General features: G+C 36.4%; 1 protein-coding gene across 2 annotated transcripts in view; it reads left to right on the top strand.

Moving 5' to 3' along the window:
• The window catches only part of FANCM (FA complementation group M), a 50036-nt gene extending 36373 nt beyond the window's left edge, over positions 1–13663 (top strand). For both annotated transcript variants that reach the window (XM_074328189.2, XM_019751723.3), the window contains exons 15-23: positions 283–374; positions 482–550; positions 1364–1492; positions 2248–2404; positions 4936–5042; positions 5849–6412; positions 10073–10451; positions 12049–12340; positions 12839–13663. In XM_074328189.2, coding sequence (XP_074184290.2) covers positions 283–374; positions 482–550; positions 1364–1492; positions 2248–2404; positions 4936–5042; positions 5849–6412; positions 10073–10451; positions 12049–12340; positions 12839–12977 — 1928 coding nt within the window. In that variant the 3' untranslated portion in view covers positions 12978–13663. The remainder of the gene's footprint in view (positions 1–282; positions 375–481; positions 551–1363; positions 1493–2247; positions 2405–4935; positions 5043–5848; positions 6413–10072; positions 10452–12048; positions 12341–12838) is intronic.
• Positions 13664–15052: the final 1389 nt, after the last annotated feature.

Raw genomic sequence — 15052 nt, 5'->3', positions numbered from 1 at the left:
ACTCTTCTGGCCTCTTTTCATTTAACTTGTAAAATTGAACCTGAGTCAAGTATGTGTTCATTAGTAAAAGTTATCATCTCTTAATTTTCTCACTGGCGCTGTTTTATTTTTCTGTCTCTTCCCATGCTGATTTTTTGGCTAAACTTCTGAAAAACTATCTTTTTTGAGAGTGCATAAACGTTGAGATTGACAAACAATTCTTACTGTACTCATCAATAAAATAGTTGTGGTTGGATAAACTTAAACCTATTGACCAGATTTATTATTTTTAAATAAATTTAGGTGAACAATTAACAAGCAATGAAAGTGAAGATGATGAGATTTTCCGAAGAAAAAGGAGAAAAAACAAAGGAAATGTTTTAGAATCCCCCGAGGTGAGTCATTCAGTGATCACAATAGTGTGATCATATAAAGGCTTTTTATTTGTCCTTATGTCTTTTTTTTTTAACCTTTTACTTTATCTGTTTATCTATTTTATTAGGATCAGAAAAATAGTGAAGTTGATTCTCCGCTTCATGCTGTAAAAAAGCGCAGGGGTCCTCCAAAGAAAGTAAGTGCATACACAGATAATATATAGTAATTCAAATTCTTTTGGAATAAATATTGTAAGAAAAATATGTGTATGGGTGAATGAAGGTGTATTTGACTTTACAGATATAGAGTTAATAGAAAAGTAGATAGTAAATCCTGTTAATTAAAAAGGCAGTCAGTCCATATTTGTATACGCATATAAAACAATAAAAATTACTTCAACTTGCTACCTTAACTAGAATGTCTGATTGACTTACCAGATGTGAATTAAAATATTGATAATGCTAATGATGAATCGACTTTAAAATTATTTCTATTAATTGAAATTATTTTGATAAACTTCCTTTGATTCTTTTGATTGGTTTTATATTACTCTGTAAAAGATATAGTGATAGGCCTCCTAGTCCAAATTTGTTATTGTTATATTGGTTTCTTGGTTAGACAGGACTCCTTCCTGTATGCTTGGACTGATTTTGATACCTATATTTACAGACTTAATTATATTTTGTGAAGCCCTTCAGGGTCTTCTAAATGAAACAGTTAAATTAAAAATATAAGTTTTCATCAAATACATTTGATGTAATACTAAATTGAATGAATACTATACTAGTATTACTTCTATTACCTAATTTAGTATATTAGTACTTATTATTACCTAACTTTTCAATTATTAATATTATATATTTGTAACATGTCTAAGTTGTGAGAGCATTTTATGTTTTTAACAAGAAAACACTTTAAAAAATGAAAATAAAAGCAACAACCCTTGAACAATACATTAAGATACAATAATTATATTTTCTTATGCAATAATTTTATTAAATTATTATAGTTAGAATTATCATCTAGTGATGAGAGTGAGAATTTTCACAAACAACATCCACAATTAGAAGACTTCAAAGGTCATAGCAGGAATTCCAAAAGAGGCATCAAAATCCAAAAAAGACAGAGTCAACTAAAGGTAAACTTTTTTTGGTTTTTATTTCTATATATATTGTGTATATCCTATATACTCATTTAATTAGTGAAGAACATTAGATTTTACATAGAAGTAGATTTCTCTATAATTTCTTTATAGAAAAAAAAATCCCAAAATTAAAAAATATTTTTACTCTAATTTTGCTTTTTTTTTTTTACTGGAATTATAATCTCAAGTTGTGGTATTTTTCTTTCTTGTTGTGTTTTGAAACTATCCGGCAGTGTTGTGTTATTTTGAATAAAGACACTTTGGTGTATTGAGAATTTAAGATTCAAATTGAAGAATATACAGAGACAGAAATCTGAGTTTTGGAATATTTGCTTTCACAATCATTGTATTATTTTTCTTACCTCTATCCAATATTCAAATCCCTGGAAAAAAATTCTCAGTACGTTTTTCTGGTCAGTCCTTTTGTGGTGCAGTATTTTTCTGGCAAAAATTAAAATAGCCAGAAGACTCAGGTGACTTTATGCTTATTAAAAAAAAAAAAAGAAAGAATAAGAAACATTCCACAAGCTGACCACAAGCTAACAAGCTGACTTGTACTTTATTTTACTTATAAGAATTATGAGAAGAAACTTAAATAGGCATAGGACTTTTATCAGTTCTTACAGTTTTCTATTTTTATTTTTTGTCTTAAAAGCATTGGCAAGAAATCTGTTTTCCAGAACTATTTCCAATTATTTAAGTAAATGATTTTCTTAATGGTTATCTTCTTGTTTTCTAATTTGTCTTAGCTTGTAGCTAGGAAGTTTTTACACGATGAAGCAGAACTTTCCCAAGAAGATGCCGACTGTGTTTCATCAGATGAAAATGATGAGTCAGAAAATGAAAAAGATTCCTCATTACTTGACTTCTTAAATGATGAGACTCAACTTTCACAGGCCATAGATGGTAAATGATATAATGATGCTTCTTTTTCCTTAATTTTCAGGTTTTTTTAATGTGGTTATGTTTAAATATTTTAGTCACTTTTCAAAGAACCTTGACTTTAAAGGGAATTAAATTTGGTATGTGTGAAATATTTGGTCATTTTCATTCAAATTCTGGTATATTTGCTCTATTTTAGACTTGGTTGTTTATAGGCTTCTGCTAATTTGATTATATCTCCCAAGAACAACCAGGCTGACTCAGTACCAAATGTCCATTTAACAAGTATTTAGTTCCTACTATGTGCCTAGTACTATGTAAAGTTCTTGAGAAAGCTGTACCAGTGCGCAAAATGGACAAAAACCCCTGCCCTTATGAAGCTTACATTTGAATGGAAGGAGACAAACAATACATATGATAACTACATTATTTAGTATATTATAAGATGAAAAATGTATAGGAAAATGAAAAAATTGAGTAAGATGAGGATTTGTAGTGTCGGGGGTAGGAGGATTAAAAACGAACAAGCTGCAGTTTTATAGAAGGTATTTAGGGGCACTCCTTATTGAGAAGATGACACTGGTCAAACTGCAGAAGGAGATGAGAAGTTGAGCACTGTGCATTATTAAAACCAGCTGGGATACAAAGCTAAATTTATTAAATTTGCCGAGTAACAGAGATCTACTTTTGGTAAACAGTGTCTCCAAACAGTGCTTGAGCAGATCTTACACATCTTTGAGAGAATCTGACTCAGATTGACTGAAATAGAAATAGGAAAGATTCTAGTGGGCTCTTCAGTGTTCTGATCTTTACAGGTCTTGCCACTTACTCTGCTCTTGCAGTTCCTGATATTATTTAAGACAACAAAGTTTCCCAAGGTTCATGACTTTAAATAAGAAAGGTCTTAAACACGCAGTTTTCAGTGCTGTCATTGATGCTGATACAATTTGCAGAATAAAGTGTCTTAGTATTATGCCTGCGATGCTCGTTAACAAGTGGCTTTTGCAGGTTTGGTGGGAGACTGTAGACGCAGACAATGGCGGTGTAAAGGCCCTGAGGTGGGAGTGTGCCTGGCAAGTTCCCGGAACAGCATTGTGGCTGGAATGGAATGAGGGAGAGGGGGAGTGGTAGAAAGTGAGACCAGACCAGAGAAGTAATGAGCAGCCAGCTCATGACCTGACCTACTTAGTAGTCTCACTCTAGCTTCTGTGTTGGAAATGGACCACAGGGGAGCAAAGGTGGGAGAAGACACCACGTAGGAAGCTATTGAAGTCATCTAATCAAGGAATTATCATGGTTTCTACCAAGGTGGTAGCAGTGAGTGGGTGACCAAGATTGAATTGTCCGTATGTACAGGATTTCTGATGAATTAGAGAGAAAAAGGAGTCAGTGGGCGTGAGCAACAGAAAGGCTGCAGGTGGAGCAGTTGGGATGGAGAGTAAGGAGATCTGAAACTCCATTTTAGGCATAATATGTTTGAAGTATGTAGGTTTTCAAAGGTGGTTTTTTTTAACCTCAAAATTCATGTTTTTTTCATGTTTCATTTCTTATGTACTCTTTGTTATAGCTTTAAAAAATGATAGGTATGTAAATGTCACATGAATTATGCTTAGTGAAAAAAGCCAGATTCAAAAGTTTACATACTGTATACTTTGATTTACATGACATTCTGGAAAAGTAAAGCTATAGGGACAGCAAATAGGTTAGTGATTGCCAGAACTATGCATTTGTCAAGAACTGTGCCCTAGAGAGGACAGATTTTACTGTATGTACTTCATGCCTAATTCTGCATCCTTCTAAACACCGAATGGCAAGTAAGTGTCTCACTAACTTTGTAAGGATTTAGCATGAGTAGCAATTGGATAGTTAGGTCAGGAGGCTATCTAATAGTTGAAGCTAGCTATGGAATGAAGATAAAGGAAATGTTATTCAAAGAAAAGTTTATACATCTTGTACTAAGCACTATTCATTAAATTAGCAATGTTATCTCTGAAAATAATGCATGTTAATTACCCCAAAAGGTAAGGGGAATGGGAGACAAAAATAAAGTTACTTTTCTGATTATAACCTTAAAGATAAAGAAAAACCTGTATGTTTTCTAGTTTTTGCTTGACTGAAGATTATTACATACTATTGGGCTGTGGCTTTTGATGTTTTTAAGCATGTTTTCTTTTTTTGCGTGGATTTCTTGTGTTGTATCAAATACTTTCTATAAATCAGGTACAATCCTGAGGTCTTTTTATACATTTATTTTTTTATGAATAGACACTATCCGGATCCTTATTTTTGGAGGAGAGAGATAGCTGAGGTAGAGAGCTTAAATAAATTGTCCATGATCACCTAACTAGATGGTCTGATTTCAAAGGCAAAACTCCTAACTTTGCATTTTTAAGTGATTGTTTTTAGACATGTTTCGATATGTACTAAATATCTGTTGTGTAAAATAATTCCCCAAGGTTGGAATCATGTGAATTTGGAATAAGTCAAAGTTAAACACTTTGCTAGCTTTCATTTAAACAATTTTTCTATTTGAAATTCTTATTATCTTTACACAGATTCTGAAATGAGAGCTATTTACCTGAAATCTGTGCGCAGTCCATTGATGAGCAATCGGTATAAAATGATCCATAAGAAACGTAGCAACATAAACGTTTTCTCACAGGTATGAATTCTAGAGATGTAGTGGAGAATTTCCTGATGATGCTGTCAAAATATGTTCCTGTTAATGAAACTTCCATTTTGTTTCTAAAACTGGACTATCGGAGCTAATTGGGATAATTTCTGCCCTGAGTCAGGAAGGTAGATTAAATGAATTCTCAAAGTCCCTGTTAGCCCTAATTTGATCAAATTATCCTTTCTTTAATTTGAGCTAATTAGAATGTACTATTACATTATTTTCCAATTAGAATGATTAAAGGAAATGAATAAAACTTCATCGTCTAGTAGTTAAATTTTTAATTCTTATGTTGTCATATTTTTCTTGAAAATTTTTTTCATAAAATTTGTTGTATTCTAAAAATTATGGATTATTCATTTGTGGATAATAGTTTTATATTAGTCTAAATTTATAAATTGTCATGTTTGGCTTGATAATAGGTTCATTCATATGTGAATGAGTCATATATCATATTCATAGGATAACATCATACAAATATAGAGATATTATATCTGTATTTCCATTGTGTTTATTATGAAAACTCATCACATTGTGTATAAATTACTGTTTATTTTTCTGGCTACCTGCACTAGACTGTTAATTTCTAGAGGTTAAGTCATTATTTTTTGTCCCCTAAGTCCCCACTTTCTTCCATAAAGAATATACTCAGTATATCTTAGGTGAGCAAGTGACTGAATTAATAAAGTGAAGTAAATATTCATAAAGATCTCACATACTTAAAAGAATATGTTAAATACCTGCTGATTTTATGAAAAAAATGTGTAATATTCCTATCTGTATTTTTACTGTAGATTCCTGAGCAAGATGAAACCTACTTAGAAGACAGTTTTTGTGTAGATGAAGGGGAGTCGACTGAAAGCCAATCAAGTCAAGAAGTGTGTGTTGATTTTGATTTAATAAGTGAAGATTGCTTTGCTAATGGGAGTGAAAAATATAAAACACGACGTGCAGTAAAGCTAAAAGAAATGGGGATGAGACAAAATGGTACACGTGCAAAAAAGAAATTATCCAGAATTATTTTACCAGATGATTCAAGTGAGGAGGAAGACAATGTAAATGATAAAGGAGAATCCAGTAATGTGGGCAACCCAAGCATCCATAAAAAGAGCCAACAACGGGACCATTATTTGAATTTAGTGCCTTCTGGGTCTTCCATGCCGGCCGAGAACCATTCTGATCCAATTGTTAATCAGTTGCCAAAGCAGAAACAACACACACCACTTCATTTAAACGATACAGTTTTTGATGTCTCGGACTGCAGGCCTCAGAGCCGGACTAAAACTGGATCTAGCTCATCATTGTTCACTGCTGTTGATTCACAGAAAGACTGTGGCAAATTCCCAATTCAATTGAAGGTATGGATCAAAGTAGAGGAAAACACCTTCATATGTTTACCAAAAGGTGTTTTTTGGTTTTGCTTTCTTTTGTGTTTTATATAACTAGGTCAGAAAAATGAGCTAGTGGTGAAAATTCTTCAAACAAGAGAACAGCACACTACATTATATGGATAATTCATATATGGATGCTTAGGTTTTAATTTTTTAAATATGTTAATAGTTTCCTTAATAAGGAAACTTGCTAATTTTATAAAAAAGACTATAGGAAAATGGGCTTCCTGCAGGTAAAATGAACAGAAGTTACATGTTCAGAACTAGTGCCTCCCAGATTAACTTTTCTTTCCCCCACTGAGGCTTCAGGTATGTAACGCTGTTCTGATTGCGGAGAGGCATTTAGGGCACCACCTGATTTCCTTCCTTAGAGTTCTTTCCTTCCAAAATGGCTAAGTAGTCCAGTTTCCAGCTTCTCCCTATCTGGCTGTTGCTAAAATAATCCCTAAAGCCATTTTCAGTTTTTTTTTGTTTTTTTAAATTTTTATTGGGGAATATTGAAGAACAGTGTGTTTTTTCAGGACCCATCAGCTCCAAGTCAAGTCATTGTTTTCACTCTAATTGTGGAGGGCACAGCTGCTGGCCCATGTGGGAATCAAACTGGCGACCTTGGTGTTGTGAGCACCGCACTCTAACCAACTAACCCAGCCAGCCGCCCCTCATTTTCAGTTTTTAAAAGTCTATTGTTTATAAGTTTACAGCAGTTTTCCTAAAATGTGTGTTAAAGTCATAGTACTAGGAATCCCTTAACTGTAAATATTGATTTACTTTCTTTTATTGTCACTTGGGAGTGAGACCTAGACCTAGACTTCTATTTCTTTTTATTCCGGGTTTCTCAGTTCCTTATGACCTAGCAGCCTGCTCCAGTGTCTACACGATGGCTCTCAAATTGGCGGTTCCAGTTTCAAATTGTCCCAGGCTTATTTTTTGCACCAAGTTATTTCTTGAAGGTATAATTAGGTTACAGTTGACTAGAGTAAGTCTTACAGATTGGAGATCAAAAAAGTACCTAATTTCTCTGAGCCTGAGTCTCCTCACCTATAGTATAAAGATAGTAATCCCAAGGGTCAAGATAGGTAATATATGCACAATACTTTGAAACCCAGTAAGCATTATCTACGTTTCTACTTTGGCATGTTCTAACTTAAAAAATAGATACAGGCTAGTAAAATTTGAGGACTGTGAAAAAAGATACATAAATTTTAACAGAAATGTGTTTTAAATTTTCTTCTGTTACCTAACACTACAATTCCATATAATATGATTCTTTTCACCTGAAATTAGGAGGGGAAAGAATTTGAGAAGACAGAAAACAGACTAAATATCCTGTCACAAACTGTTAAATAGTTGAACTGTTGACATGTACTTTGTCATGTATATTGCTAACAGTATTCCTTGTCTGTCCTTTACCTTTTTGTTTTGTTTGTAGTGGTTTATTTGCCTTAGGAAGAGGTAGCTATTTTATACAGTCCTAGTTTTTCTTTTTTAGTTTCTACTTCAGTGTCATGTTTAGAAAGCCATTTTCTGCTCCAGGATAACAACCTGTTTCAGTATTTTCTTTTTTTTTATTTTAATTGGCCATTTCTTTATTACATTTATTTTTTGTTTTTTGAACTTGAATATATATTAAAGATTATTTCTGAGTGATTATGACTTCTGTCTTTAGCTTAGGAAGTATAAAGTTGGCAAGAGTATTATTTCCTTATAATAACAACAAAAAACCAGATAATCTCCAAAATCATAAGTTTATTTGATTTTTATGAAGCTGAGGTTGCAGGGCAGCCAGTTAGTCTGATATCTAAGGAAGGACAGGTATCTCCAATGAAAGACTTGCTTATTTGGGACAGTCACTGGGCACTATACAATATAGTAAGAAGAACTCAGCTAACACTTTAATAAATTACAAAAGGCAGTAGACTAGCACAAGAGTTTAGAACCCCTGGGAGTTGCAGACAGAAGGGAAGTTTGCAACCACTCATGGACTCATTTCCACAGACGACTCATGTATTCACAGGAGAGACAGAATCAGAGAAAGCCTCCTTCCTGGTGTAGGCCTCAGGGACGTGAGCAGCAGTTGCTGTGGAAAAGGCACCAAACCCCATCTGGTTCCTTCTCCGCTATGTCCCCTATAGAATAAAAAGCTTGAAGCCACTAGGAATAAAGGAGCAAACCCTATGGCCCTTAGGACCTACTAGGTGAAGGCCCTTTGCAGATGGAGGAAGGGAACCAGACAAAAGGCTCTACACCTGAGAAAGGCAGGAAAACATTTTGGACCTAGAACATTCGAGATCTCAGACCACTGAGAGGGACGGCAGATGGGCGAGAAGTCCCCACCTCTGAGACCCAGAGACACAAGTCCTGCCAAAGACAGGCCGAACGAGGATACTAGAACTGCTCCTAGTACTACTGCCCAGCAGGCTAGTCAGCACTGAGTAGCAAAAGCAAATCTGCTGAGAGGAACAGTGTGGGAAGAGAACCTTTCTGAGGCTCAGGCTCTAAAGCTGAGAGAATAGTTAGAAAACTCATCTGGCCATGCAGCGCCCCACCCTAAACCCGCAGCCCCCACACTAAACACAAAGTAACACGACCAAGTTTAAAGCCTCTGGTTGTACCTAGAGTAGTCATGGCAATAGGAAAACCCAAACCCCTCAACTTTTGATTGGATTTTCTCAGCCCCGCACACTAAAGCCCTACCAAAAGGCATACCTGTGTCTAGGCATAAATGCCACTTACCTGAGTTACTACTGCACTACACAAGATGTTTGGCATTCACCCAAAAGTTACAAGGCACATGTAAGGGAGAAAAAAACATTCTCAAGAGCCAGGCTCAGATATGACACAGATGTTGGGCCTATCAGAATCAGACAGGGAATTTAAAATAACCATGATTAATATGTTAAAGGCTCTAGTGGAAAAGTAAAACAAACATGCATGGACAGATAGGGAATAGCATCTGAGAAATGGAAAATACAAAGAACAAAGGGGAAGTGCTGGAAATGGAAAACATGGTAAGAGAGAAGGTTAATGCGTTCAGTGGGCCCATCAGTAGTGAACACAGCCGTGAACAGGACCAATGAACTTCAAGCAAGGTCAGTAGAAAATTATCCAATTGGAAATACAAAGTGAAAAAAATGGAGCATCTGAGAGCTGTGGGACTGAGTCAGTAGTCTAAGATACATGCAGTTGGAATTAAGAAGAGAGAACAGGGTAGAAGATACATTTGAACAGGCAGTGGTTGAGTTCCCAATATTAATGAACATTGGTATGCAAGTACCTGAGTTTTTGTTTTCACTTTTCTTGGTATATACCTAGGAATGGAATTACTGGGTCATATGGTAATTCTGTGTTTCCCACAGTGGTTGCCCCATTTTACATTCCCACCAGCAATGTACATTCCAGTTTTTTCACATTTTCATCGACACTTATTTTTCTTTTTTAAAAAAATTATAGCCATCCTACTAGGTGTGAAGTGGTGGCTTGGTCCTTCATCTACTTAGTCTCTTTTGTGATGTTGAAGGAAGAAAACAAGAGTAAAAGTGAAAGATATCAGTAAGGAAAGTCAATTTCAGGTGTGTGGCACCGACTTGTATTTAACCTGATGATGATGGATGTTTTCCGCTTTTTCAGGTTGGCAGCGCTCTGAAGGATTCCGGTTCCTCGGGAGCAGGCAGCCCCACTTCCAGGCCAAGTCTGGCTGGCACGCATGCTCCGCCTGGACTCCCACGGGAGGGCCAGAGAGCTTGTATTCTTGTAGATAGTCGTGAAGTCACTTCTGGTTCAGAAGTGATTTCTTTCCTAAGAGCCACTCATGGCTTTCAAGTAGAAGTTTGTCCTCTTAATGGTTGTGATTACATTGTGAGTAACCGCATGGTGGTGGAAAGGCGTTCTCAGTCTGAGATGTTAAATAGTAGTATTCATAAGAACAAGTTCACTGACCAGATCCAGTACCTGCAGAGCATGTTTGAAAGAATATGTGTGATTGTGGAAAAGGACAGAGAAAAAACAGGTTTGTATTTTTAAATGATTTTGTTTATATGGCTGTAAAGGAACTTGGCCATTATTTAATTCATTCTTCTATTGTCAGGATGTATGAAGCTCTTACAATACCTGACTCTTAAATGTCATTTCATGTTTGCAAAATGCCATAATGTTTTTTTAGTCATTGTGTTTAAATGCAGCCTATGAGAATAGAAGAAGGGTAAAGTGAAGGCAAGTGAACTCATCATAAGTCTTTCTCAGGAGCCCCAGGGCCTTAAAGAAGGCAGTGGTGTGGAAAAAGGAGGGTGCAAGAGGTTTAGGAAGCAGAATTGGCAGGACCTGGCCGGAGTTGTCCGGGAGTCCTCGAGTTGATCAGTTTCTTGGTTACTGGGCAGTTAGGTGGTGATGCTGTTTATTAAAATTATAAATATAAGAGAAGCAGCAGATTTGAGGAACAAGGGGTATTCAGTTGTGAATACATTGGGTTCACAATGGGTCACTGAAATGGGTGCCTAGGATGCATCTGGAAATGCAGAATTGGAGCTTCATTTGGGAAATTTCTGTGGGTCATATTTAACTCCATGTATGGGGAGCCCAAGAATAGTGAAAAGATCATGGGATATGGAGTCAGAAGATGCACTGAGCCATAGAGACAAGTGTCTCTACGGCCACATGATGTTGCATGGTCAAGTCAGTCCCTCTAAGGCATTAATAATATACTTGTCCTACTCATCTCGTGATGTTAAGAGGATTAAGTGAAATCATGCAGGTGAAAGCCACTATGGGAGAATTCAAGAATAGCAGTTATTATGTAAAAGGAAATAATGTAGTTTATGTAAAACACTGGTTTGGTAATTGAACAGTGTACCTTTTTATCCCCATACAGTCACTGGTGAAACCTGGTGAGCACTTTATCTTTCAATAATCCAGTTTTTTTTGTTTTTTAATTTGACAAATGAGAGCTTTAGATTAGGTAATCTCTTGGGTCCCCTTAGTGCTAAAATTCTATAATTTCCTCTTTACCAACGTATCGTTCATAAAGGAAATAGATTTGGAATGAAGAGGAAAGTAACACGACAAAAATTACGGAAAAGTATCGTTGGGGGGGAGAGCATATGAAGGAAATCCAAAAAAGGATATGGATAGAATATGGAAAGAAAATGAGTGGGCAAGGTAGGAAAGTAAATTAATAGGCAAGAGTTAAAGATGACATTAAAATGGGTGTGCAGGGTATTGAGTTACTCTTGGAATAAATACACAAGATAATTTCCTATCAGTAAACCAGTACTTAATGAATTCTTCATCAGTGCTAGCATTATGACGAACTTTATTAGATGAGGAATGTAATCTTGGCCTTTAGCAATGAATTATCTGGGAATATAAGCCCTTCCCTCTTGCTCACCTTCTTATGTTGATTCCAATTCAAGACCCTCAGTCAACTCTCCCTGTTTTACCTCAGATATCTGAGAATGACTACGTCTTTAGCTGTGCGGTTTCTCATTAGCATAATGTGACAGTAGTTTCCTTAATGGTGTAGATCTTGGGATTGTAATAATATGTAGTGTTAGTGGTTCTAGTTATATAATTTACTGAGGTTTGCATTTTCCTCAATGTGAAATATTTAGGAGACACATCCAAGATGTTTAAGAGAACGAAGAGCTATGACCACCTGCTGACTTCCTTAGTTGCTGCTGGAATTCGAATTCTTTTTAGTTCCTGTCAAGAACAAACTGCCGATTTGCTCAAGGAACTGTCTTTAGTGGAACAAAGGAAGAACGTTGGTATTCGTGTCCCCACAGCGGTGGACAGGAAAGGTGCTGAGACACTTCAGTTCTACCTGAGCATTCCCAGTGTGAGCTACGTGACTGCCCTGAACCTGTGGCACTGGTCTCCATCTGTGAAGAAGATGGCCAACAGGTATGTCTGTTTTCATAGTTTTAAATGGTTACTTTTAAATGATTCTTAGAAGCATTTCATAGAAATGTTACTATTTTGCAACATAAGGAGGTATAGTGTCTTTATGGCATTGCCTTCGAGGAGCCTAGAGCCCGATGGGGAACCAGGGAGCTCTTACGTTGGGTCTTGCATTCTAACACTTCTGGGTGTTTAGTTCTATAACTAGGAAAACGTTCAGGTTGAACATTTGCTAATTTTTGATTACTATATTGCTTGAAAAGGCAGGCTTTAGAAAATGGGTTAAACTAAAGGCCCATGTAAGATGTTGAAATTATTGTTATATATGATTTTAAATATGGGGAATAAGCTTTTGTTTAAACTAATGCTAACGACATTAACTGGATGTAAAATGCTTAGAAAGATATGATTTTCTTACAAGCCTTTTTGTTTGGTGTTCTTTAAGTAAGACGTTTTATCAGAAAGTTCTAGTGTAATGTTTTTGTCTAATTTATTTTTCAGCTCACCTCAAGAAATCTCCATGTATGCACAAGTAACTCATCAAAAGGCTGAGGAGATCTATAGCTATATTCACTACGTATTTGACATGCAAATGTTACCAAACAGTCCTAACCAAGGTAGAGAGAAATCTGATGCGTGATCAGACTGCTCAAGGTGCACTTATCAAAGAACTCTCACAATACTAAATGCATTTCAGTAATCATTGCTGTGGTTTGTGATTGTCAGTCTAAAATATATAAATAAGAGAATATTTCCATAGTATTTTATATTGTGTATATTTTTATTTATATAGATTATGTATTTAAAAAAATCTGTTCAGTAATCATTTTGATTAACTAGACTATGAAAGTTTTTTAATTGAATAATAAAAGATTATTGAAGATGCTATTATGAGAGTAAAAGCTGAAGTTAGAGATGTATTATGGAATTTTCCAAAGATTTTAGTACTGTCATTACCATTTGTTAGCATAATAGGTTGATGCATTTTACTGCTGCCAACTTAATGATTAGAAACAATTTTTCCTATATATAAACTATAATATCTAGAATAGTAAAAATGTCCTGAATCTATACACATCCTGGATAAGGTGTGGGTGGTAGGCGTATTGAGATAAATGCCTCAGTAACTAGGCGAGTGTAACTGAGTATGTTTATTTTACTACCAAAGGTGAACCAATCAAGCGCTCAAATCCTATTAGTATAAACTCCAACCTACTACTTTTTTGTTGTTGTTGAAATAATCATATTCAATGAAGTGATATATTGGCTTGGACTTGGAAAATTTTTTACTACAGGCGATCTATTGAATGTGGACTTTCATCGTGACCTATTGTGTCTGTGATGTTATTACTGTTTTAAGATGGCTCCACGTTTATCTGCAACAGCTGAGGCCCTCCCTCTAGTCAGTCTGGTGCTAACGCAGCCTTTCACTGCGGACATCCCCCCACTTACACTCCTGGATTCTCTGGCTACCTTATTTTTTTCTTCTGTTACATTGTTGGGTAATTGAACCAACTTCACAGCGGAGCGCTTTTCTTATTTTAATTGCATTTCTCATCAGATGATAAAAGTGAGGACCAGAAACAAGTGACTTACGGAAGTCAAGAACCAGGACCAGGAACTAGATATATATTTTTTTATTATTCTATGGGGGGACAGAGTCCCAGAGAGCAGTTTCCAGGCTCTCGGCCTCACGTGGAAAGGTGCTGGCTCAGGTAGTAGATGGCCATCAGCTGTGACTGGTTGGCCATCAGCTGTAACCAGTTAGCCATTAGCCACTAATATAACTGCTGTGGCTACGCTAAGGGGTTAGTTGGTTGGCAGAGAAGCGGACAATGGATCACGTGGCTCCTGCTTCCTGTGTCTCGAACAGCCGCCAGCAAGACTGGTAGGAACCCCCTATACATCGCTCCGTTGGTTCATAGCCATAGTGGTGTGACTCCCCCATCTATGACTCCATTGTTCCTTTCTGGCCTCACCATGCCCTGCGTTGTTGTGCGGGGAGCGACCAGAGTCCCTGCATGACACTCTGATTGTTAACTTAGCACCGTTGGGAGAGTATAAACTCTCAATTCTTTTGAAAGCAACTGATCTCATACTTCTGTTGTTCAATAATTGGCAAAACCAGAGAGAAAAGTTCTACAACTTATTGGTTGATACGCAGTTATCAATATAGCATTACCTCTCAGGTTCAAATTCACCCTTCAGTATCTTGCTCTGCTATAATGGACTGGACTTTTTGAGCATTTCTTCCTATAGTGAGCATGACTTAAGCTTTGTCAGGAGGAGGAAACGGGCTTCTTTCTGGTTCTAGTGTCCTTTTTGCTCTCTAGCCCAGTGCAGTATCAGCAGTGTGTGGGTGGGGACATAGGGTCGGGGTGTGTGTTCTGTCCCCCCAGCTGTATCCCAGAAGCATGCAGATCCTCAGCAACTCACACTGACCTGGGCTGTGACCACCTTGTAGCACCTCCTATGCAGACACCTGTGTGCTCAGATTGTGTCCACCCATCAGGCAAAATATTCATAAATTAAGATGCTGTGAGGGATATAACTGGAGTTCATTTATTTATACTTGCTGTGTACAGCTCTGTCCATATTTAAGCAGCAGTAGCTCTCACTGGTAGCACTCTACTATCAATCTTATTGATTACAATTCCATCTTACTGTTTTTCTTTGAGCCCTTGAAGTATTTCCCACTTTTAAGTCTTCTCTGGA

Source organism: Rhinolophus sinicus, chromosome 3 (genome assembly GCF_057876585.1).
Source record: "Rhinolophus sinicus isolate RSI-liver-muscle chromosome 3, RSI-T2T, whole genome shotgun sequence".
NCBI lineage: Eukaryota > Metazoa > Chordata > Mammalia > Chiroptera > Rhinolophidae > Rhinolophus > Rhinolophus sinicus.
This window is presented reverse-complemented; position numbering and strand designations above follow the sequence as displayed.